Raw genomic sequence first — 26,704 nt, 5'->3', positions numbered from 1 at the left:
ATACCATCAGAATTCTCTTGTCTTCTTGTCTGTTTTTCTTTGCATGTTGACTTCATTCTCCTGTTGCAGATTGGCTTCTTCCACATGTGAGGTATATGGCTGTTGGCGGCTCTGGGCTCACATCTTCTCAGCTTTGCCATCAGAGAGGAAAGAGCTTTCTCCCAGATCCAGTTGAGACAATCCCAGGGAAGGACTTTTGCCCACTCTTGAGCCAGTCACTATGGCCAGGTGGGGTGGGGGTATTTTGATTAGCCCAGCTTGAGTCTGGTCCTCGCTCCTAGGAAATTACTGTGGTTGGGGTATTCTGTGATTAGTTCCTCCACTTGGTGCTGGGAGTGTGAGGTGGTGATCAGCACTTTCCCCAAAAGAAGGGAGAGATTTACAATGTATAAAGGGGGCGGGGGAGGCATGGGCACTCATAGCACTTGGAGTCCACTCCATGCACTGTTTGAGTCTTTGCTTCCGTCTCTCCATTTCCCATTCTATACTATTTTAAGAGTAATCTTTTAAAAATGTTCCTTTTTTGATCCAGCTGTCCCCTAGTGCAGCAGTTCTCCAACTTTAACATCAGTAACCTGAAGTGACTTGTCCCAGGAGAGACGCAGATGCTTAGCTCCTCCCCTAGTATCTGATTCAGGGGCCTGGGGTGGGGCCTGAGAATATGTATTTCTGACCTGTTCCCGGGGAATTCTGATGCTGTGGGTGCATGGACTTGGCTGTGAAAAACCACTGTCCTGGTGGAAAGACCCTGACTCCTCCTTGACTTTAGAACACTGACCAAGTTCTTCAACTTCTCATGGAAGGTACTCCTTAGTCTGACCCTTCCTCTGGTCTTCTCTCATTGTTCCATTTTAGAATCCCTGTGTTGTCTTATTCCTGTTCTTTAAAAAAACTTTCTACTTTCTTACCTCCTTGCCTTTGAGAATAATTAATTGGAATGACCTTTACACTCACCACTGAATTCAGGATTTTAACTAAGGCATAACTTAAATTCTGTTTCTAACATCTTCTCTAACTACTTCAGACAAAAGCAATCTTTTTGCCTCAGAACTGCTGTTCATTCATTCATTCAGAAAATATTTATTGAACTCCTACCCTTTGAGGGGCGTTGTGTCCATAGTAATGAACAAAACAAAATCCCTGCTCTCATGGAGCTTACATTCTAGTGGGAGACACTCAAACAAATACGTCTGGTGGTACTGAGGAAAACAAAGCTGGGCAAGGGGATAGAGATTAAAGAAAAGGGAGGTCAGGGCTACTTCACATGTAGCCTGAGGGGATCCCTCTGATAAGGGGACATTTGAGCAAAGATCTGAAGAACTAGAGAGAAGAGCACTCTTTGTATGTATCATTCATGTGGATTGCATTATTTATTACCAAATATTATGCTACTTTTCCATGTGTATATTTCTTACCTCCCCAATGGGTTTTTAAGATCCTGAAGGGTAGTGGCCCCTCAACACTTATTAACTTCACACCACTAGCATGTTGCCTCAAATGTGGGCATTTAGTTGACTCTCTGTCCCTGATGATGATCATACACATGAAACTGATCATTGCCTTTCCTTATATGAATGTAGACCCAACATAATAAATACCTGAAGGTAAAATATATTTTGTAAGTTGTGTTAAGAGAGTCAGCTTTAAGTGGAACTTACCATTTGTTGTATGTGCTTTCCTTATAGTGAGTCTAATTTTCACAATTACACCTTGGTCTCATTGAATGAAGAATTTAATCGTGGACGAGGACTAAATGTGGGTGCCCGAGCTTGGGACAAGGGAGAGGTCTTGATGTTTTTCTGCGATGTTGATATATATTTCTCAGCCGAATTCCTAAACAGCTGCCGGTTAAATGCTGAGCCAGGTGGGTAAAATGTTAGTAGGTGAGTTGAGTGTAGAATTTAGAACAATGTCGGCACATCCCATATTTTGAATCAAGGTAATTATGTTTTTTAAAGGTTATATTTGGTGTAATTTAGCTGGAATATTAAGTAGGAAAGTGAAAATTTGCCCCTCTGAAGTTCATACCCCTTGTTCTTTTATGGCCAGATTCCAATGTATACATTTGGATTCAAATAAACAAATGCAGGGCTTCCCTGGTGGTGCAGTGGTTGAGAGTCTGCCTGCCGATGCAGGAGACACGGGTTCATGCCCCGGTCCGGGAAGATCCCACATGCCGCAGAGCGGCTGGGCCCGTGAGCCATGGCCACTGAGCCTGTGCGTCCAGAGCCTGTACTCCGCAACGGGAGAGGCCACAACAGTGAGAGGCCTGCGTACCACAAAAAAAAAATAATAATAAATAAACAAATGCAGAGAAATAAAAAGTCTTGAAATTGACAAGGAGGAAGTAGCACCCATCAAAAAAGAGCAAAGCGATAGTGTGATGTGTGAGATGCAGAAGCACTCTACCTCAGGCAGGTGGTGCCAACACACATGCAGGCATGCACTCAGGCAGAGGTCTAGATACAGATGGTGCTTGGTCTCCAGACTGCATTTTGGGATGATTACTATACTTTGTTTTATGTTGTACATATTTTTTGAAAATGTTAAGAGCAAATGACATTTTTATATATCAAATATTATTTTAAATGTGAAAAGGAAGTTTTCTATATTAAATCTCATAGTAAATTTTTTTTATATAGAACTACTCATATTGTACAAATTATTATCTTCTTATTAATCAATTTGGTTAGGGATGGTTGTCAGGAACTCTCTGAGAGTCAAGTGGGTAAATGAGGGTTAGATTTACCTTTTTTGCACCAGGCAAAAATATATATTTTATATATTTTTATATTATTTCTTTAATGTAAAAGAAATAGATTTGCCTGTGGGAAATTGAGCTCCCCTTCCCTGAGTGGGTTTTAATGAAGATGAGATGAACATCTGCTGGGGATCTTGTAATGAAAAGGCTGCCACATTACTTACAGGGTCCTTGACAATTTCTGAGTGCTACATATTATCACGTCTGATTGAGGCCAGTCTCAGCAAGGGGTTCTCTATTGAGAGGAGATGGGCTAGTTAGTTAGCCTTAAAGGGTCCCTTCAGTGCTAACAATTTGAATGCTAATGACAAGGCCTTTTGAGGGGGCTATTACATCAGGTATTTTTAACTCAATCTTCCCAAGTTTTCCAAATCTTGTTTAGATCTGTCTACAGTTCTATATTCTAATTATTCTTTATGTATCTATTATACAATATCCTTTGGATTCACTGTTTCTATGATTCATTTTGAAGGGTGAGTTTAACAGAAGTTTCTAAGTTTCTTGGTGACTGTCAGAGATTAACCTACATCTGTTACTGCTAACTCGATGAAACAATGATTAATAAATGGTTCACCTCAGGAACAGCTGAGAGAATGCTTTCGTGCATCGCCCCAGAGTCAACAGGAATAAACATGTCAAAAGGGAATAAAGCACCCTTTAGTCTTTTTTTCTGTTCTTTTGCAAGGTTATAGTTTCATAGCCAAACTTACTGATATGTTTTAAAATCATCATCATGTTCATCAACATGAGGTTTCAGTAACCTGAACATTGATAAAATACAATATTAATCAAATAAAATCATCATATGTAACAAAGAAACACTTTAACAAAGTCGTAGTAGATATTGCAATAAAGATCAATGCTTTATTTTATTACTTCTTTTTGTGATGTAAACATATTTTAATTTATAGGTAAGAAGGTGTTTTACCCTGTGGTGTTTAGTCTTTACAACCCTGCCATTGTTTATGCCAATCTGGATGTGCCCCCGCCTGTGGAACAGCAGCTGGTAAGACTCTTACTATTGGTTATGAAAAGTCTCAGAGATCTTTGCCTGGTTCCTTTATGTTTGTTTCACAAACAGAAAGCATAGTTTCAATTAAAAACTGTAGTTACTGTGAACACATTTTCATAGTGTACCCCCTCCATAAAGTGTGATTCTGGCAGGGGGTTGGGGGGTGGGCAGAAAAGTTTAGGCTACAGAGAAAAATTCAGGTTCTAGATTGTGAAAATTGTATGGTCATTCCTACCAACTTATATTTAGTAATACTAAAAATAAATTTTAATTTTAGAAACCTTACTAACTGGAAATTAAAACTACTAAATAAATAAGGAATAATATACTATGGGAAATTACTTAGAAAGTCTTGGAATGAGAATGCCATATATCAGAACTTACAGTTATTGACAAAGTTATAAAACTTTTGAAAAAAATTTAAATAAACTTAATGTGAAATAATTTAGATTTACAGAAAAGTTGGAAAGATAGTATAGAGAGTTCCTGTACTTCACCCAGTTTTCCCTGTTGTTTACATCTTACATAGCCATGGTTCATTTGTCAAAATTAAGAAATTAACATTGGTAAGTTACTGCTAACTACACTGTAGATTTTATTAGGATTTCACCAGTTTTTCTACTACACCTCTTCCTTCTGTTCCAGGATCCAGTCCAGGATACTATATTGCATTTAGCCTAATCTTTTATTGTTAACATTAAGAACAAAAAGGAAACAAATGAACTAAGAAGACAATTTAACATGTTTAAAAAGTGAAAAGTAACTCCAGGAAAGAAAGAAAGATAAAGGTGGAAATTAATGAACCAAAAATAATAGATTGACAAATATAGGAGCTTATTCTTTATGTGCAGAAAAAATGTAATCATAAAGTGGGCAGATTCAGGGTAAAATAGAAAACAACAACATACGAAATTAGAATAAGAAAACATTAAATCTATTTCATATAGTAAGTTTAAAAAATTCTAAATAAAAGGAAAGATTTTAGAGTTTATAAAATATTAGCATGAACTAAATTCATGTAAAATTGTTTTTTGTACTTTTATTTTATTTTATTTTTGGCTGCACCGCACAGCATGCGGGATCTTAGTTCCCTGACCAGGGATTAAACCCACGCCCCCTCCATTGGAAGCATGGAGTCTTAACCACTGGGCCACCAGGGAAGTCCCTCATGTTAATATTTTATAAAAGCTCATGTTAGTATTTTATAAATAAAAGAGATGGAAGCTCTGAAGAGACGAAGAGCAATTTAAAATATTAGAATAGTTATCAAACATTTAACCTGCAGATACGTAGATATGTTTCACTGGTGAGTTTTTCCAAACTTTCAAAGAACAGGTAATATTAGTGCCATATGATCTACTTAATATATTTTAAGAGGCCAGCATTATCTTCATACCAACCCCTGGCAAAGCATGTACACACACACACACACACACACACACACACACACACACACACACACACACACACACTTCTACCTTATCTGTAGGCCAGTATTACTTAGGAATATAGATACAAATGGGGTCAAAGTGGCAAACTGAGCATCTACATCTGCCTTATCTGACACCCTAAATCCTTTGTAGAAGTGAATTATTAAAAATAAAAAGGCATATTCATACTGGAGAATGAGAGAAGTGCCATTAGGAGATCTAAATTTTGAGAAATTTCTGTAAGATGACAATAGTTGTCATAGGATTGATTAATGGAGGAGAGAACAGTCTGGAACATATTCAGGACAACACCGAAGATGGGGCTGCCTTGCATCCTCTGAGCTCATAGAAGACAGGGAGTGGTAGAGTATCTGTGCTTCTCTGGGAGGTGTGCTGAACAGCAGGCATCACAGGCACTGACCTACAGGCTGAGGCAGTGTGTGTGGTCCCTGGAGCTAGAAAGGCAGGGTAGGGTCCTAGGAATACTGAGTTGTAGGGTGGATAGGGAGCCCCAGACTCCAGAGGTGAGCTGTTGTTGGCACATTTTGCCCAAGACCACGTTTAGCCCCTCCTTCACTATTGCTGGAGATAGAGCCCTGTAATCATAGCTAACAACCAGGGGTTTTTGAACAATGATTTTTGAAACAAAAATGAGTAGCAGCTAACCACAGCTAGCCAAACATTTGAGGGAAGCTAACACAATGAAAGAGGCATCAAATTTTAATAAATAGAAAAATTAACACATGAGAATATGAATACAGGTAGAAAACAACTTTAAATATATCTTTAAGGAAATTAGAGAAAATGTTAATTTCGTAAAACTATTTGTTCCTAAAAATACAGTCAGAACTTGGAAATTGTGAAAATATAAAACTCAGTAAATGGGCTGAACAGCAGATGGTCACAGTTGAAATAGTTTATAAACTGGCAGACAGGCCAAGAGACAATGTGAGAGAAATATTGAGATGTGGAAAATCAATTCAGAAGCTCCCAGATTGTTTAATAGGAGTTCCAGAAGGGAAAGAAAAGAGAATAGAGAGGGGAGGAAATAGAAGAAAACTTCAAAGAACTAAGAAAAGATAAGTCTTCAGGCATTTGAGAACAGAAGTTAAGGGACAATCCTAATAGTTTCCAGAAACGCCAAAAATAGCAAAACCTAGCTTGTCTACAAAGGAATAATAGGTTGGCACTCGTGGCCTTCGTGATAATATTGGTATTAGAAGATAATAAAATGACACCTTGAAAATTCTGAAGAAAAATAACTTTGATTATAGAATCCATATTTGACTTACTTGAGGGCAAAATAAACATTTTTTATTAGTTTCTACTTTATAACAAAGTGAATCAGTTATACATATACATCTCTTCCCATATCCCTTCCCTCTTGCATCTCCCTCCCTCCCACCCTCCCTATCCCACCCCTCCAGGCGGTCACAAAGCACCGAGCTGATCTCCCTGTGCTATGCGGCTGCTTCCCACCAGCTATCTACCTTACGCTTGGTAGTGTACATATGTCCATGCCTCGCTCTTGCTTTGTCACAGCCCACCCTTCCCCCTCCCCATATCCTCAAGTCCACTCCCAAGTAGGTCTGTGTCTCCATTCCTGCCCCACCCCTAGGTTCCTCATGACATTTTTTTCCTTAAATTCCATATATATATGTGTTAGCATACGGTATTTGTCTTTCTCTTTCTGACTGACTTCACTCTGTATGACAGACTCTAGGTCTGTCCACCTCATTACAAACAGCTCAATTTCGTTTCTTTTTATGGCTGAGTAATATTCCATTGTATATATGTGCCACATCTTCTTTATCCATTCATCGGATGATGGACATTTAGGTTGTTTCCATCTCTGGGCTATTGTAAATAGAGCTGCAGTGAACATTTTGGTACATGACTGTTTTTGAATTATGGTTTTCTCAGGGTATATGCCCAGTAGTGGGATTGCTGGGTCATATGGTAGTTCTATTTGTAGTTTTTTAAGGAACCTCCATACTGTTCTCCATAGTGGCTGTACCAATTCACATTCCCACCAGCAGTGCAAGAGTGTTCCCTTTTCTCCGCACCCTCTCCAGCATTTATTGTTTCTAGATTTTTTGATGATGGCCATTCTGACTGGTGTGAGATGATATCTCATTGTAGTTTTGATTTGCATTTCTCTAATGATTAAAGATGTTGAGCATTCTTTCATGTGTTTGTTGGCAGTCTGTATATCTTCTTTGGAGAAATGTCTATTTAGGTCTTCTGCCCATTTTTGGATTGGGTTGTTTGTTTTTTTGTTATTGAGCTGCATGAGCTGCTTGTAAATTTTGGAGATTAATCCTTTGTCAGTTGCTTCATTTGCAAATATTTTCTCCCATTCTGAGGGTTGTCTTTTGGTCTTGTTTATGGTTTCCTTTGCTGTGCAAAAGCTTTGAAGTTTCATTAGGTCCCATTTGTTTATCTTTGTTTTTATTTCCATTTCTCTAGGAGGTGGGTCCAAAAGGATCTTGCTGTGATTTATGTCATAGAGTGTTCTACCTATGTTTTCCTCTAAGAGTTTGATAGTTTCTGGCCTTACATTTAAGTCTTTAATCCATTTTGAGCTTATTTTTGTGTATGGTGTTAGGGAATGATCTAATCTCAAACTTTTACATGTCCCTGTCCAGTTTTCCCAGCACCACTTATTGAAGAGGCTGTCCTTTCTCCACTGTACATTCCTGCCTCCTTTATCAAAGATAAGTTGACCATATGTGCGTGGGTTTATCTCTGGGCTTTCTATCCTGATCCACTGATCTATCTTTCTGTTTTTATGCCAGTACCACACTGTCTTAATTACTGTAGCTTTGTAGTATAGTCTGAAGTCAGGGAGCCTGATTCCTCCAGCTCCGTTTTTCGTTCTCAAGATTGCTTTGGCTATTCGGGGTCTTTTGTTTTTCCAAACAAATTTTGAAATTTTTTGTTCTAGTTCTGTGAAAAATGCCAGTGGTAGTTTGATAGGGATTGCATTGAATCTGTAGATTGCTTTGGGTAGTAGAGTCATTTTCACAATATTGATTCTTCCAATCCAGGAGCATGGTATATCTCTCCATCTATTTGTATCATCTTTAATTTCTTTCATCAGTGTCTTATAATTTTCTGCATACAGGTCTTTTGTCTCCTTAGGTAGGTTTATTCCTAGATATTTTATTCTTTCTGTTGCAATGGTAAATGGGAGTGTTTTCTTGATTTCACTTTCAGATTTTTCATCATTAGTGTACAGGAATGCCAGAGATTTCTGTGCATTAATTTTGTATCCTGCTACTTTACCAGATTCATTGATTAGCTCTAGTAGTTTTCTGGTAGCATCTTTAGGATTCTCTGTGTATAGTATGTCATCTGCAAACAGTGACAGCTTTACTTCTTCTTTTCCAATTTGGATTCCTTTTATTTCCTTTTCTTCTCTGATTGCTGTGGCTAAAACTTCCAAAACTGTGTTGAATAAGAGTGGTAAGAGTGGGCAGCCTTGTCTTGTTCCTGATCTTAGTGGAAATGGTTTCAGTTTTTCAGCATTGAGGACAATGTTGGCTGTGGGTTTGTCATATATGGCCTTTATTATGTTGAGGAAAGTTCCCTCTATGCCTACTTTCTGGAGGGTTTTTATCATAAATGGGTGTTGAATTTTGTCGAAAGCTTTCTCTGCATCTATTGAGATGATCATATGGTTTTTATCCTTCAATTTGTTAATATGGTGTATCACGTTGATTGATTTGCATATATTGAAGAATCCTTGTGTTCCTGGAATAAACCCCACTTGATCATGGTGTATGATCCTTTTAATGTGCTGTTGGATTCTGTTTGCTAGTATTTTGTTGAGGATTTTTGCATCTATGTTCATCAGTGATATTGGCCTGTAGTTTTTTTTCTTTGTGACATCCTTGTCTGGTTTTGGTATCAAGCTGATGGTGGCCTCGTAGAATGAGTTTGGGAGTGTTCCTCCCTCTGCTATATTTTGGAAGAGTTTGAGAAGGATAGGTGTTAGCTCTTCTATAAATGTTTGAGAGAATTCACCTGTGAAGCCATCTGGTCCTGGGCTTTTGTTTGTTGGAAGATTTTTAATCACAGTTTCAATTTCATTGCTTGTGATTGGTCTGTTCATATTTTCTATTTCTTCCTGATTCAGTCTTGGCAGGTTGTGCATTTCTAAGAATTTATCCATTTCTTCCAGGTTGTCCATTTTATTGGCATAGAGTTGCTTGTAGTAATCTCTCATGATCTTTTGTATTTCTGCAGTGTCAGTTGTTATGTCTCCTTTTTCATTTCTAATTCTATTGATTTGAGTCTTCTCCCTTTTTTTCTTGATGAGTCTGGCTAATAGTTTATCAATTTTATTTATCTTCTCAAAGAACCAGCTTTTAGTTTTATTGATCTTTGCTATCGTTTCCTTCATTTCTTTTTCATTTATTTCTGATCTGATCTTTATGATTTCTTTCCTTCTGCTAACTTTGGGGGGTTTTTGTTCTTCTTTCTCTAATTGCTTTAGGTGCAGGGTCAGGTTGTTTATTCGAGATGTTTCCTGTTTCTTAAGGTGGGATTGTATTGCTATAAACTTCCCCCTTAGAACTGCTTTTGCTGCATCCCATAGGTTTTGGGTCGTCATGTCTCCATTGTCATTTGTTTCTAGGTATTTTTTTATTTCCTCTTTGATTTCTTCAGTGATCACTTCGTTATTAAGTAGTGTATTGTTTAGCCTCCATGTGTTTGTATTTTTTACAGATCTTTTCCTGTAATTGATATCTAGTCTCATAGCATTGTGGTCGGTAAAGATAGTTGATACAATTTCAGTTTTCTTAAATTTACCAAGGCTTGATTTGTGACCCAAGATATGATCTATCCTGGAGAATGTTCCATGAGCACTTGAGAAAAATGTGTATTCTGTTGTTTTTGGATGGAATGTCTTATAAATATCAATTAATTCCATCTTGTTTAATGTATCATTTAAAGCTTGTGTTTCCTTATTTATTTTCATTTTGGATGATCTGTCCATTGGTGAAAGTGGAGTGTTGAAGTCCCCTACTATGAGGGTGTTACTGTCGATTTCCCCTTTTATGGCTATTAGTATTTGCCTTATGTATTGAGGTGCTCCTATGTTGGGTGCATAAATATTTACAATTGTTATATCTTTCTCTTGGATCGATCCCTTGATCATTATGTAGTGTCCTTCTTTGTCTCTTCTAATAGTCTTTATTTTAAAGTCTAAAATAGACATTTTTGAACACTGAAGAACTCAGAGTTTATTTCTCACAGACCTTTTCCAATTCAGCAGAATGAGAATGAGCACATTGAAAGAGGAAGACCTGAGAATAAAACAGTGGTCAGGGGCTTCCCTGGTGGCGCAGTGGTTAAGAATCCACCTGCCAATGCAGAGGACACGGGTTCGAGCCCTGGTCCAGGAAGATCCCACATGCCGCAGAGCAAGCCCCTGTGCCACAACTACTGAGCCCGTGCTCTAGAGCCTGTGAGCCACAACTACTGAGCCCGAGTGCCACAACTACTGAAGCCCGTGTGCCTAGAGCCCATGCTCCCCAACAAGAGAAGCCACTGCAATAGAGAAGCCTGCGCACCACAACGAAGGGTAGCCCCTGCTTGCCACAACTAGAGAAAAGCCTCTGCGCAGCCACAAAGACCCAGTGCAGCCAAAAAATTTTATTTAAACGCAGCCAAAAAAATTTTTATTTAAAATAAAATAAATTATTTTTAAAAAGTGGTCAACAACAGCAAGAACCTAGTAAAACTTTAGTTTCTTTAAATAGTTGTTGATGAAACACATAATAAAAAAGAAGTTAATAGCAATTTAGGATTAAAAATCAAAGGGTATATACATGGTATACATACATATATGACCTAACTCTGTCCCAAGAGACCCAGAAGCAGTGACATCTTTAGAGTAAAAGGCATACCCAGCTCCCAGATCTTAGTGCTGGGACAGGAAATAGAGGAGCCTGGAGCATCTTGTAGCTCTAGAAAGTAAGGAAATATTCAAACAACAAAAGGATGAGGGTATGTCAGAGGGACACAAGAGCCTGAAAGGGCTCCCAGTGGCAAAGCTGGAACAATTTGAGCAACAAAATAAATAACCTAGTACTGGATTATAACACCAGCATAAAATAAATATCCATGAGTCCATACTGATATAAATAAATTTGTGAGTGAGTAAATAAGTAATAATAATGAATGAACTGGATAGATTGATAGGTTGATTAGATTAGATCGGGGGAAAAGAGACAGATCTTCCCTACCGAATTCTAAATAACTTGTATATACTCCCTTTTCCAGAAGGTGGAGCTAGGTGACTCACTTCCAAAGAAACAAGTATGAAAAAAGAAAAACTAGTAGGTTTCAACAGAGAAACCTGGCAGACACCACCTTAAACCCAGTAATGAAGGTTAACGTTACTAGTGTTGTCATGTACCCCCCTCATATGATGTAACAAGAAAGGCACTTCACCCCTGTGGTCTTTCTTCCAAAAACCTATAACCCCAGCCTAATTATGAGAAAAACTTCAGACAAACCCAAATTGAGGGACATTCTATAAAATACCTGACCATTACTCCTCAAAACTGTCAAGATCATCAAAAACAAGACTGAGAAAATGTCACAGTTTCTCAGGAGACTAAGGGGACATAACACCAAATGCAATGTGGTCACCTGGACTGGATCCTAGAACAGAAAAAAAGACATTAAAGGAAAAACTGGTGGAATCCAAATAAAATCTGCAGTTAGTTAATAGTAATATACCATTGTTGGTTTCTTAGTTTTGACAAATGTACCAAACGGTGTAAGATAATAACATTTAGGGGAAGCTAAAGCTACAAGAGAAATATATGGGAACTCTTTACTATGTGGCAACTTTTCTGTAAATCTGAAATTATTTCAAAATTAAAAGTTTATTTATAAAAAATTTTACTTGGAAAAACAAACCAGAAGAAGTGCAAAATGGACTCAACCTATGAGGGTGAAGAGTTAATATTCTTGTCTGGTTTGGGAGGATGTGGGCGAAGAATGATTTGAAAGTGGATTCATTCTAAGATGTTGTATAGAAAAATAAGTTTAACTACTTCCATTTCAAATTGTAGTTTCACCAGTTTGTAACCATTGCAAGTTATTTAACCTTTCTAAGCTTCATTCTTCTCACTTAAAAAGCGTAAGACAAAAGTTTGCTCTCCATAATGTTTAAAGTTGTATTAGAAGTAAATAGGAAATACACCAAATAGGAAAAAAAATAGTTAAAAGGCATTTGATAATAATTCACAGTAAACATATTTAAATAGTCATTCTTACTAAGAATGCATTAAAACAGCGGTGCGGTACTTTTCTTCTGCTGTGAAATCGCTCTTTTTAAAAACAGCCACGTGAGTGAGGCTGGTGCTGTAGGGGCTCCTCCGTCCCTGCCAGTGGTGTGGGAATGCAGGTGAGCTTTCTGGGTCAGGAGTTTTCAAACAGGTTCATCCCTCTGATCCAATAATTTCCGCTCCCAGGAGTCTCTCCTGAGGAAATAATCAGAGGTGTAGAGTAGCAATATACATAATATTGACAAGATTGAAAACAAGCAAAACTCTAATAATAAAATGATAAATTGAATTATAGTATATACTGTGGTGAATGTTGTGTGTCAAGAGGAAAATGTTCATGAAATGGAAATAAATACAACAGCGTAAACGTAGAGGTAAACGTGAAGTTAAGAAATGGTAAATGGTGTATATATATTTTAGATATTTTAATGCTATAATAGCTAGTGTTTTTATGTACCCTTTTGTTTGTGCAAGGTACTGTGCTGCTTTTTATACACGTTAACTCATTTAATCCTGTAACAACCTCTGAGGTGGATGCTATTATTACCCCTATTTTACAGATGAGGAGACAGCTGTGCGTGGATGAGTGCCCCCTCCCCTAATGCACAGCTGGCCAGGATGGGACCAGGAGCCTGGGCAGTGTGGCTCCATGGTCTCCACTCTGTTATATTAATTCATCAAATAGTGAGCGTCCATTCTATGCCAGCCATTATTCACCGCTGTAACCCCAGCACATAGAGCCGTACAGACGCGATTGTTGTTCACAAGAATCTTTAGTCTGGTAGGAAAAGACAGAAAATAAAATCAATTAACAAGTACCATGCAGATCATTAAAACAGACTGCGTTGTGAAGAGTGATTAGGTGGTATCTGTGTTGCATTGGGTCAGAAAGACCTCTCTGAGATGGGGCTGTTGGAGGGGCTTCCAAATGAAAGGAAGGAACCTGCTACACAGTGACTGGGGAAGGCAGTGCCAGGCAGAAAGACAGCTAGTGGATTTCCTAAGGTGGCTGGAGCACAGGGGGCGAGCGGGCACAGAGCTGGGCCAGGTCATGTAGAGCTTGCTATGCCCCTGTAAGGGGTTTGAATTTTATGTAAGTGTGATAGAAAGCCTTGGGAGTTTTGGTTCTTTGGAGAATGGATTGTGTGTGGCTCTAGCTGCAAGTAGCCAGTTAGGCTTTTGCAGTAGACCAGGGGCGGTGCTGTGGCTTGGGTGAGGATGGTGATTGTGGAGAAAGGTTTGGCTATGATTTAGAGACAGAACTGACAGGGCTTGCTGGTAGATTGATTAGATGTGGGGAGTGAGGGAAAAACAGGAGTGGCAAGAGGAGAGATCAGGACTTCAATTTGAGCATGGTAGGTGTGTGTGGGTTATCAGACGTCCAAGGGAAAGTGCCAAGTTGCCAAGGGAATTTGTGAACCTGCCGTCTGTGAGCAGCTGAGGGCTGGAGGTGTAGGTTATGTGTGGATGGCTGCATCTCCCACATGCTTAGGAGAAAGAGTAAAATGCAATAAAATATCAACAATCAGGGATTGTAGACAATATGAGTTTTCTTCTACTTTCCTCAGTGAAAATGTGCTGATTTAAAAATCAAAACCAATGACTCTTTTCCCCAAGTCTGATAATATTTGAAGAATTTTTAAAGAAACTAAAGTTATAAATGAAGTCATAATATTTATAAAATCAGAATTTGCCTGGGGTAGAAATGTCAGAGTGGATGTTTTAATACTTTGCACCAGGATTATATATATTATATATTTTTTGACAAAGGAGATAAGAATATTAGAGCCCAGTCTTGGTTTTGCCACAAAACTTATGCCTCTATAAATTTATTTATTCATTTAACAAGCATTTATTGAAAGCCTATCCTGTGCCTTGCATTGTTCTAGGTACTAGGGATATAGCAGTGAGCAAAATTAATAGCGAGCAAAATTAACAAAAAGTCCTGCCCTCAGGAAGAAGCCTTCCGCCCCCTACCAAATGTTAAAGGAAAATTTGTATTTCATTTATTAGCTCCTACTTGAGCCAAGTCCTCAGTACTGCCTGGTTCATTCTGTTTTCCGGAGTGGTTCTCCCATTCTGCACAGCAGCTTTTTCAGACTGTCCCACTCTTCTCAAAAGCTGCCTCCTCTACAGACCTGTATATTCCTATATTCCTGCTATCTGCAAGAATTTCCAGTCTGTGGTTGCCCTACAGATCACTGAAATTCATTGTGTGCAGAACCTAGCTCCACATCATCCATCTCTGGGCTGGTCCTCCCCGCCCCCAACCCCGTGCTCCTGCTCTTGTGGGGGAGGTACCGTCACATACCCATTGTCAGGACAACAGTCTGCTGTCATCCTTGGATGATCCTTCTGTCTCATCCCCTGCTCCTGCCCATTGAGTCACTTGCTGACTTCTGTCAATTCTGTGTCCTAAATCTTTTCTACATCCATCAAATTTTTTTTCTTTCTGTACATAACCACGACAGTCTATACCACCAGCCTCTTATCCCCAGATTATAACTGTTGCCTCTTAACCAGACTCACTGCCTCCATTCTTGCCTTCTTACCTCTTCTCTCCCCTTATCTCTTCTCCCTTATCATCCAGAATGACCTTCCAAAAACATCATCTGATCACATTACTCCTTTCGCTCCTACTCTTCAGAGAACCCCCATTACCATTAGGATAAAGCCCAAACCATGTGACGAGGCACACGTAGTTCTCTCTGATGTGGCCCTGCTGATCCCTCTAGGCCAGGGGTGAGCAGTCTGTGGCCTGCAGGCGAGATCCGGCCTGCTGCCTAGTTTTGAATGGCCCATGAGTTAAGAATGGTTGAAAAATATTTTTAAAAGGATAATATTTCATGGCACATGAAAATTATATGAAATTCAAATTTCAGTGGCCTTAAAGTTTTTTGGAGCACAATGCGTTCATTTGATTATTTAATTGTTAAGGACTGCTTTCACACTACAGTGACAGAGTTGAGTAGTTGAGACGGAGATTCTATGTTCTGCAGAGCCTAAAATATTTACTGTTCAGTTCTCTATAAAAGTTTCCTGAGCCCTGCTTCATATTTGTGGGCACCTCTACTTCTGACCCCAGTGTTTAGTCCCACCATCTTTCACCCACAGTGCTCTCTTCCATCACAGGCCTTTGCGTAAACTGTTCCTTTGCCTGGAGCTTTCTCCCAGCACATCTTTCACTTGACTAACTCCTACTTATCTCTCAGATCCCAGCTCTAACTTCATTTCTTGAAGGAAGCTGTCTCAGAATGCTGCAGCTTGGGTGAGGTGCCTGTCTCTCTCCTCTCTGTCACCCTCCTCACATCCATATCCTCATTTCCCTCCTTACCCAACTCAGACTCCATGGTCAGCTGTTACCCACAGCCTCTTTTTTGCCATACACTCACCTCCTTCATCCCTCACTCCTTCCAGTGTTTTCTCTTAGAACCCTAACCTGGTTAAGGGCAACTCTGTCAACCAGGCCCCAGAGCAGCAGAATGTGGAGAGTGAGAGACACACAGTCCCACTACACTGCATAGCTTTAAACATGACCACAGGCCTCAGGAGTCCCAGACTTCCCTGAAATCCTGTGCCTTACCCTAGTCCACCCACTCTTTGTCCTCCAAGCCCGCCACACTATCCTTCTCACGCCTCCCAGCAACCCTCACCACTCCTCACTCTCCACGTATCTGTTTCATTTAGAAAAGAGAAGCAGTTGGATGTTCACTTCCTTATTCTCCTGTCATGAGATCCATCGGCCTCACTGGCTCTGTATCACATTCTCAGCCTCTCCAGTCCCAGTGGAGGAACTGCCACATTCCTTCACAAAGTCAGCTCGTCCTTTTGTAGTGAACTGCGTGGGATTCATCCCTCATGCCTAAACAAGGGCGCCCCTCAGCCGTTCTTCACTCTCTCCTATCCTAACATTTTGCCTCTTCTAGATCATTGCCATAAGCCTACCAAAATACTGTAATACCACTTATGTTTGGAAAATGTAATAGCTGTTTCTTGACCTGGGGCCTCATTCTTCTTGCCCTTGTTTTCTGAGCTCTTGCCACAGTTGTCTCTTTACTGTTTGTCAAACACTCCAAGTGAGCTCCTCCCTCAGAGCCATTGTACATGCTTCTGGAATGATCTCCACATATTTCCATAGCCCACTCCCTGATTTCAGTAGGGTCTCTGCTCAAACGTTACCTCATCATAGAGGCCTTTTGTGGCCATTATATCTAAAATAGGCTTTCTGTCTTGCTCTCTGTTTAGCCTATGGCATCTTTCTTTCTAGCATGTCAACACCTGAGACCTATATTTATTTATTGGTTATTTTCCCATCAAAACGGAGGCTCTGTGGTAGCAGGGGTTTTGTCACCTCTGTTCCCTGCTGGGTCCCAGCTCCCAAAACCAAGTCCAACAGATTAAACACTTGTTGAATATATGAATTTTAAAAGGAGGTTTATCAAGCTTCAACTTTTACTTCATTCTGCAGGCTCAGTGTCATCAAAGCCCTGGTTTTCTTTTTCTTTCTCTGCTTGGACTTGAGTGGTGACTGCTTCATTTTAAAGCTGGTTTCCCTCATGGTGGGAAAGGACTGCAGCAGTTCCAAACTTCACATCTATACCCTACACCAGGGGTTGACAAACTTATTCTGTAAAGAGCCACATAGAAAATATTTTAGGTTTTGCAGACCATACAGTCCCTGTTCCAACTATTTAATAACTCTGCCATTGTACCACAAAAATACCCATAGACAATTTGTAAACAAATGAGTGTGGCTTTGTTCCAATACAGTTATTTACAAAGCCAGGTGGTAGTTGCTTACTCCTGCCTTACACCATCCAAAGAGAGCAAGTGTCTTTTCTAGTAGCTCTCAAAAGAATGAGGGGGCTTTGTTTTCCAGAGTTCCCAATAGCCCTCCTGTTTTAGCATGTTGACTTGAACTTTGTCTAATGCCTAATCAGTTCCTAAGTGAGTAGGGTGAGACCGTCTCACTGGTGTAGCGTGCTCACGGCCCAGTCTGACGCTGCCGGTGGAAGGAGCATCCCTGAAGCTCACGGGCTGCATGGGGCCAGGTAATTACCAGAGCAAAACTGTACACAGTTAGGAAAGCAGTAGGGGAATGGATGCTGGCCAGGCACCAAATAAGGTCTACTGTGTAGAAGTGATCAGTGTATGTGCTTGTGCAACTGGTCTCCTCCTTAAACAGAATGTAAGCCCCCTGAGGTCAGGCATCAAATTCTTTGGTTATTAGTAACCTCAGCTTGCACCTTGTACAAGGCTTGAACAAATTAAACTGAAAGTAGAGAACAAAAGTATGGACACCAAGGGGGGACAGCAGGGTAGGGGGTGGGGCGGTGGTGGTGGGATAAATTGGGAGATTAGGATTGACATACACATACTAATTTGTATAAAATAGATAACTAATAAGAACCTGCTGTATAAAAAAAGTAAAATAAAATTCATAAAACAAAACAACAAAAAAGAAGTAGCAAGAATCCTATGCTCATGGGGATTACTGTATTTTTGTTGGTTTTGTAAGGATTTAATAATATAAAGGCATCTGATCCATTATCAATCACATAAATGACAGGAGAAAGTATTATTTGGAAAATATTGCAATTTGTTTCATTGTTGATTGAAACTACTTCTAGTTTTTGAGGGATTAAATTGAATTTTGTTTTTTAAACTTAAGGTTCACAAAAAGGATTCTGGCTTTTGGCGAGATTTTGGCTTTGGAATGACTTGTCAGTATCGATCAGATTTCCTGACCATTGGTAAGTATACCTTACATTTAAGGATAGGACTTTAGGTATATACTGTAATATGGCATTTTTCTAAAAGGTCTCAGATCTAAATGTTTTCCTATTAAATTTTGAATGTCTGAGATTGACTGGAGAGTCTGGAAATATGAAAGGCAAAGTGAGCTTATAATTAGTGTCTTTGAATAGAAAAATGAGGTCATAATGATAAAATAAAATACCCATATTTGCAGTTGTTTCGAGTGCTCTTACAAAAGATCTGTACCTAGCTTTGGTGGTGTACTCATGAATTGTTACAGCTAGAAATAATGTTGGGTTATCTAGTCCAAGGGCTTCCATATTTTTTACTTGGAGAGGAAACCACCGTTTTCTTGAACATAATGCAAAATCCCAGTATTTAAAACAAATGGAAAAATGCCTACTCTTTCTAGCTCTGGTTGAAGTTGGAGTGGGGAGCTTGGAATCACTGGCTTAGTCATCCACTCCCCTAAACCAAAGCTAACCATGAAGAATCTCATCTAAGCTACCTGCCCCACTGTACCTTTAGTCTCAACCAGCAAAAATTAAAGTATCAGAGCCTAATTTAAGGAAGCAGGCTGAAACCTGATTCATTCATTCCATGTCTCCTGATTCGTTCAGGGGCTACCTTTCCACAGCATATTAGAATATATGGTATATATATATTTTTAATAGAATATATTTTGTGTATTTTTTAGGTCCATCTTACCTTCATTTTTATAATCAGCCATTTGTTTTGGAAATTCCTACACCTTGTCTTTTTTTTTTTTTTTTGGCCACGTTGGGTCCTCGTTGCTGTTCACACGGGCTTTCTCTAGTTGCAGCGAGGAGGGGCTGCTCTTCGTTGCGGTGCGCAGGCTTCTCATTGTGGTGGCTTCTCTTGTTGCAGAGCACGGGCCCTAGATGCGCAGGCTTCAGTATTTGCAGCACACAGGCTCAGTAGTTGTGGCACACGGGTTTAGTTGCTCCGCGGCATGTGGGATCTTGACCAGGGCTCGAACCCATGTCCCCTGCATTGGCAGGCGGATTCTTAACCACTGTGCCAGCAGGGAAGTCCTCCACCTTGTCTTTTTATCTCTGTAACAAATGATGGAAAATCAGCAAATAGTAATAAAAAAGACTATTACATGAAACTAATGCCTTTTTCCCTGATTTCTTGCTTAATAAAATAGTAAGGATACATCACTGCCTTCTGACCTCTGTTATTTCTCACTGCTGCTTTCTCATTGTTTTTTCCTTGTATTTCTATTAGATACATGTTGGAGCAGTTAATGGTGTCCCACATTTCTCTGAGACTGTTCATTTTTCTTCATTCTTTTCCTCTTTTCTTTGTATTGCATAATCTCAACTGATCTATCTTCAGGTTCACTGATTCTCCTTTTGTTAATTCAGATCTACTGTTGAGCTGCTCTAGTGAATTTTTCATTTGAGTTATTGTGCTTTTTAACTCCAGAATCTCATTTCTATCTCTTTATTAATATTCTCTTCTTGATGAGACATTGTCATCTTACTTTGTTACTTCTTTAAGCATGATTTCTTTTAATTCTTTGAACATATTTATAATGGTTATTTTGAAATCTGCTAAAACTGACATCTGGGCGCTCTCACAGGCAGTTTCTGTTGCTTGCTTTTCTTTTGGTATATGGGTCACACTTTTCAGTATTCTTTCAATACTTTTTTGAAAACTGGACATTTTAGGTAATATTTTGTGTTGATTCTGGATATTGACTCCCCCTGCCTCCAGGGCTTGTATTTTGTTTTGACTTTGCTTATTCATTTATTAATTGACTTGGCTTTACTATTTTAGTGAATTCTGTCTCCCTACCCTCTGCCTCCCAACAATATGAAGCTTCTCATGTCACTCATCAGGGCATGTGCACAGCCATCCTGGGATGACGTTGGATTTAGCGGGGCTTTCTTTGACTGTCTCTTTCCATGCCTGTTGATGTCACTCCTACCTATTAGGCTGTTAGGCTGCACTAATTTGCTTGCTGATTTGACAGTGCTCTGGGACATAAATTGCTCCATAGTCTGAACCAATTAAATCGAACCCTTTTGCAGGGTAGTTTTTGAGGCAAGTTTTTGAGGTTTGCTTGGACCCCAGGAGGGCTCATCTTAGCTGTCTCTTTGCCTGCCTTGCTCTGGTAAACTGGCTGGCCTACATTTTAGCTTGTTCTAATGGGTCTACCAGCCTCCTCTTAATTGTTTACCACCAAATCTCCAGTATTTTCAAGAGCCCCCTTAGGCCTGAATTTCTACACATTCTCTTTTAAATAAAGTCAGTTCCTTTGGGAAAAGCTCTGGAGCATTTGTTCTCATGGACTGCTGCTTCTCCTGAGAAAAGGCTCTGAGCCTCTGCTCCAGACCTGGGGGTGGAGATAGTGGCACACTTCTTTCAGAGGGACACCCCTGCTTTATGAGCAGGACATTAGGTGGGAGCAGAAGGGCCTCCTCCCTCTTGGAGAGCCTCTACCCTATGACTGTGGGCTGGGTGAGAAAGGGAGCCCCTGCCCTCTCAGCAGCACTTGTTTGCAGTTTAGCCTCTTTCATTTGGAGCCTCTGTTGTCCCTCTTTCCTGTCCTTCTGGTATTCCCATTATACATATGTTACACCTTTTGTAGTTGTCCCATAGTTCTTGGATATTCTGTTCTGTTTTTTCTTTTCTTCCCCTCCCCACCCCCCGCCCCCAGTCTTCTTTCTCTTTGCTTTTCGGTCTTGGAAGTCTCTATTCACCTGTTCTCAAGTTCAGAGATTCTTTCCTCAGCCAAGTCCAATCTACTAGTGAGCCCTTCAAAGGTATTCTTCATTTCTGTTACATTGCTTTTTATCTTTAGCATTTCTTTGTGATTCTTTCCTAGGATCTCTATCTCTCTGCTTACATTAACCACCTGTTCTTGCATGTTGTCTGCTTTTTCCATTAGAGCACTTAGCATATTAATTATAATCGTTTTAAATTCACAGTCCTTTAGTTCCAACATCCCTGCCATATCTGAGTCTGGTTCTGATGTTTGCTCTTTCTCTTCTGATACTGACCAGGGTTCTTAGCCTTCCCCAATCAATAGAAATTGACTAGAGGCCAGACAAGAAATTCATGAAAGGCTTTATTGGGGCCCCTGCTGCAGCAGCCGGGGAGTGAGAACAAATGACAGGTTCCCTTGCTTGCTCATTCGCTGTGGCAGAGCGAGCTTGTTCCTTATATGGGGTGGGGGTAGGCGTGTGTCCAGGGGTCGGGCCAGAGGGGTGGCTTAGGTGGTCTGCCCACCCATTGGTGGGGTTGAGTGCAGGGGGCGTGCGCAGTTCCCTGCTTTTGCTCCTGACACCCAGTTTTTGCTCCAGGCTCTTTAGAAGTGGCAGTTGGGTTTTTTGATCTTTTGTATCTTTCTATCCATAATTTGCCCCAACTGCGCATTCATGCAGTTATTTTTCGTCCCATATGGTTTCTTTGTATTTTGTTGCTCGAGGAGAGGTGTGTCCAGGTGTAAGCCCTGCAGCACTGCAGCACTGCAGCAAAGGGTCCCGGGTCCCAGCCTGTCTCACTTCAAACTGTTTTTTGACTTTGAGTTTGCCTAATTTTTTTCTTCATAGCTGAACATGATGTACTGGGTAAAGGAAACTGCAGTAAATAGGCCTTTAGTGATGGTAAGGTGTGGGAGAAGAGGAAGAATTCTATAGTCCTATGATAAGGTCTCAGTCCATCTTTAGTGAGCCTGTGAGCCTGGACCATGAACTTCACAATTGTTTCACAGACACAGCCCCCAATCTTAGGTGGGACAGGATGGCTAGAGTGGGCTGGAGTTGGGTATATCCCTTCCCCCAGATAGGTTAGACTCTGGTAAAATAGTTTTTCCTGAGCACAGGCCTTATTAAGAAGAACAAAATGCCCTGGCATATTTCAGAATGGTTACTTTCCCCCTCCTTATGAAAGCACTAGGGGATTTTTCTCCAGTCTTCACTGTGAGAACCTGGTAGACCTAGAGGTAAAACTCACAAAAGTGTGCAGCCCTCTCTGGAATTTTCAACCCTTAGACTTTTCCACTGAGCCTCTAGCAATTCATCAATTACAGTTCAGATTTTCCTACCCCAGTACTGGTTCCCCTGGAGATTTCTACTAGTCCATTTCTTCCCTAATAGTTGTGACTCTGTCTTACCCACTTATCTGTCTCTTCACAGTTTGCCCTGTGACTTTATTTCTCCGAGGGATCTGAAAAGAGTTGTTGAGTTTTCAGTTTGTTCAACTTTTTACTTGTTATCGGGATGGAGTGATGACTTCTAAGGTCTGTACATGCTGGACCAGAAGCCGGAAGTCCTCTGTTTATTTTCACTATCTATACCGTCTCCAATATTTGAGGAGCTTATTCGTATCTACAAGGAAGAAAAGCCAAGATATAATCAGACATAGCATTTAGTAAAGCTGTGACTATTTAAAGTAATATTTTTCAGAGATCTCAGGATTATTGTCATCCTATGAGAGTGAAATTAAGTGACATAGAATTATTTGACAAAACACATAATTTGGAAACCTAGCTTTTAATTAAAGAATTAATTTTTTTCTCCATTTTTAAGAATCTTTTCTAGCTTTTCAAAAAACTCAAAATAGTTTGTATTCTCCATGCTTCTTTAAAGTTAGTTCAGCTTAAACCAATTTGAAAATAGTGTGAACTCTATCTCCCTTGCTCTAAGTAAGGCTCTAAGTGACATTTACATTGCCAGGTCTACTTGATTCTCTTTAAGTTCTTAATTGAGCAGCACACACTTGACCATTTCTTTCTCAAGATGCTTTCCTCACTTCACTACTATGATAGCACATTCTCCAGAATTTTCTCCTTCTTCTGGGGCCGCCTCTCAGTCTCTTTTGCTGACTTGTCTTTCTCTGCCTGTTTACCCTCTAGATATTGACATTTCTTAGCATTTAGACCTGGGCCCCGTTTTCCCTGTAAACTCTAGTAATTTCACCCACTTCCATGGCTTTAAATCATCTGTGTGCCCATTCTGAACTTTATGTGTCCACCTTGGCCATTTCTTCTGTTTTCCCCTTTGGGAAGTTTTCTGTGACCCAGAATAACTTGGATCTCAAAGGATAGAAAGAAAACATAATAAAATATTAATAGTGGTGATATTGTGGGTGATTTATATTTCCTTCTCCTTTCTTTGACTTTCTAGAGGTTTTCTGTAGAACTCTGAAGCTTACAAAGTATTCTCAAATGTTTAATCTCATTTTGATACTCTCAACAACAGATTGTGAGCTTCTAGACATCAGCTGGTAACTGGATTTCTGAACCAGGAAGTCAGTCCTCTACTTCAGGTGTCTTTGGATTATACCGTGCCATCTCATTTGAAGCAGAATGTTTAAATCTTTATCAGGTTTGACTGTGCTCCGGCTGCCAGGCAATTATTTAACAGTGTGAGTTTTGATCCTGCAGGTGGATTTGATATGGAAGTAAAAGGTTGGGGTGGAGAAGATGTTCATCTTTATCGAAAATACTTACATGGTGACCTGATTGTGATTCGGACTCCGGTTCCTGGTCTTTTCCACCTCTGGCACGAGAAACGCTGTGCTGATGAGTTGACCCCTGAGCAGTACCGCATGTGCATCCAGTCCAAAGCCATGAACGAGGCCTCTCACTCACACCTGGGAATGCTGGTCTTCAGGGAGGAGATAGAGACGCATCTTCACAAACAGGCATACAGGACAAATAGCGAATCTGTTGGTTAATGTAATCAGTGACACGTTAGTCTGAACCACAAACCAGCACTATTTATTTAGCCTTAATTCCAATTCCAGATGCAGTGCCTCTTTCAGAGAAGACGTGCTTATCTTTTGTGTTCTTGCTGACATTACTTTAGCAATTTAACTTAGTGTGAGAAGAAAAAGCAAGTTTTGCAATGCAAAGTCTCTGTTTTATGAGTATACTTCACTATGGAATCATTGACAAATCAAAATCTGGTATTTGTTCTAAGAGTAGCTTTGAGTTAATTTTACCCGGCTTCATGTTCTGATGTGTATCCTGGTTGCGTCGGGGCTGAGGGATGGAATGTGTTGTGCTGAAGGTGGGTCGGGAGCATCCTGTTCCCAAAGAGAGGACGGAGTGTTATGGATGGAGTGTGTGGATAAGGGCTCTTCACCTACTGACCACTGAGTCACCCTACTTGGTTTTAAATTAAGATCTTTGGGCAGTTGCTTAAAGGATCCTTTTTCACTGAAGCAGAGAATAATTAAATGACACATCTAAAATCCCCAACTAATCAAGAGAAGGCAGAGGCAAAAATCCCTCAACTTTGTGTTGTTGCCTAGCCCCCTCAATGTCTGTTTTTAAACAAATGGGTAATAGTAGAAAATACTAAGGTTATAATCTGTGGCTTGATTAAAAATATAATGTGTTTCTAATTTAGCATCATGTCCAGGATTAGGAGTCAAAGTTGCTGTAGACTGTTTTGAACAAACAGAAATAAACATGGAAACGTCTTTAACAGAACAGTTAATTATGCTGGAGTATAGGACACTAGGGGTGTCTGGGACGTCAGTTTACATGAGCCAGGACCTTCTTGTGGTGGTTCAGAATAGATGAACATAACATGGTGTCGTGTGTTTTTTGCTTTGTATTGTCTTATTTAGCATGGATCCATATGTATGTATTATCCTTTTTTTCTAATATGTTAATTAAGCTACATCTGTGCTATTATAATACTTTGAGTTGAGGAGGAGTTTCACTGAAGGAAGAAAAAACAAACAATTTAATGAGGTATACCATAAGATCATACTGATTCGAGAAAAGGGGAGGAGGGGAAGGTTGTCTAAATGGAAATCTGAATTACAGAATATTTTAGAGAAATATATAACTTGCAGATAGAATGATGTTTTAATTGAGGTGTAAATTATATTAAGGAGACAAGATGAGTAAGAAATTATATTCAGATATGACTGTACTATGTTATTTATCACACATGGATCTTTTACCATATGGTCAATTGCTGGACCCACAAATTGGAGATATGGTGAAAGGCATGCATAGATTTTTGAACCCTTGGCTTTTAAAAGGGACCTATATTGAATTCTTTTTATTTGTATAGAAACCCCTGAAAATTCATAGAAGACAAATCATTACTCTTTTTGCTCAGTAAATCATATCATCTGAAATATTATAAATCCCAAATTTCTTGGTGCTACATGAATTCAATTTTATAATAACTCTTACTAAATATTCTTACAAGTTTTTAGTTGGGGTAGCATTTAGGCTTAGTTTTTTAAGATGTGTAAAATGTTCTCTGCAAAATTGCTCAGGCCATTGTCTCCTATTATATACAGTTATTTATTGTGAAGACCAGTGAATTAAAGTATGTAAAGTGAGAGAACCTAATTATTTGCAAAAGTGAGTTGTAGCTGGTTTTTTAACAGAATCAAATGATTTTTTTTCTCCTTTTTTTTTAAAAAAAATAAGCTTTTCATTTAAAGATGGAAGCTAAGCAATGGAAACATTACTCTGTTTTTGACAGTAAAAGGTACCAATAAAGTATTTTATTACTGAAAGTTAAATGAAAATGTGATAAGTTAATTTCTTTCTGTTGTAAAATGTCATAAATACAGAAAAGTGTATGACATGTAAATGTGTACTTTAAAGAACAATAAAGCCAATGCTAGTGCACCAGCTATTCAGCTTAGGATATAGAACATTACCAGTGGAAGGCCTCTGTGTGCCCTTTCTCGATTACATACCCTCACTCTCTCCATAGTAGTCACTATCCTGATTTTTGTGATAGTTTTTCACTCATTTTTCTTCACAGTTTTCCCAACTATGTATGTATCTCTACCCAATGACTATTTTGCCTGTTTTGAATTTGTATGCATATTATTTCATTATACTCTAACTTTCAGTATTTTGTTTTGAAGGTTAACTCATGTTAATCTCAAAATTAATTCATTTTCATTACTGATTAGTATGCCACTGAATGAAAATACTGTAGTATTATTCTACTGTTTATAGATATTTGGATCATTCATAGTTTTTATTTGTTTACTTATTTGCTTTTGCTATCACAAACAATGTTGTCATGAATACTGCTGTGCGTGTCTCTTAGGAGTGTGCGAGACTTTCTCTAGGAGTAATGATGCTAAGTCATCGGTTGTGTGTATGCTCAACTTACTTTCCAAAGTGGACCGCCTCCAGCATTGTAAGAGATTCACTTTGCATCCGTGGCAATACTTAATTTTGTCAGGCTTATTAATTCTTGCTAATCTAGCGGGCTTTAGGCATGAATTGTAATTATAATTTTCATTTCCAGTCTTTTTGCCCATTATTATAAGTTTATAGGAATTCTTCACATATTCTGGGTACCAATTCTTGTTGGTTAAATGTTTACAAGTAACTTCTCCCAGGATGTGGCTTGTCTTTCCCATTCTTGATGGTACTTTTTGATGAATAAAACTTAACTTTAATGTG

General features: G+C 39.3%; 1 protein-coding gene across 3 annotated transcripts in view; it reads left to right on the top strand.

Annotated features, from left to right (window-relative positions):
* The window catches only part of CSGALNACT2 (chondroitin sulfate N-acetylgalactosaminyltransferase 2), a 56,055-nt gene extending 29,351 nt beyond the window's left edge, over nucleotides 1–26,704 (top strand). The window contains exons 5-8 of one of the 3 annotated variants that reach the window (XM_082640546.1): nucleotides 1,686–1,864; nucleotides 3,673–3,767; nucleotides 18,185–18,266; nucleotides 23,690–26,704. In XM_082640546.1, coding sequence (XP_082496672.1) covers nucleotides 1,686–1,864; nucleotides 3,673–3,767; nucleotides 18,185–18,266; nucleotides 23,690–23,982 — 649 coding nt within the window. In that variant the 3' untranslated portion in view covers nucleotides 23,983–26,704. Of the gene's footprint in view, nucleotides 1–1,685; nucleotides 1,865–3,672; nucleotides 3,768–18,184; nucleotides 18,267–22,439; nucleotides 22,519–23,689 lie in introns of those variants that run through there. The other 2 variants (XM_082640547.1, XM_082640548.1) reach the window with 2 other exon arrangements.

This window comes from Mesoplodon mirus (assembly GCF_964341445.2).
Source record: "Mesoplodon mirus genome assembly, chromosome: 2".
Lineage (NCBI taxonomy): Eukaryota > Metazoa > Chordata > Mammalia > Artiodactyla > Ziphiidae > Mesoplodon > Mesoplodon mirus.
This window is presented reverse-complemented; position numbering and strand designations above follow the sequence as displayed.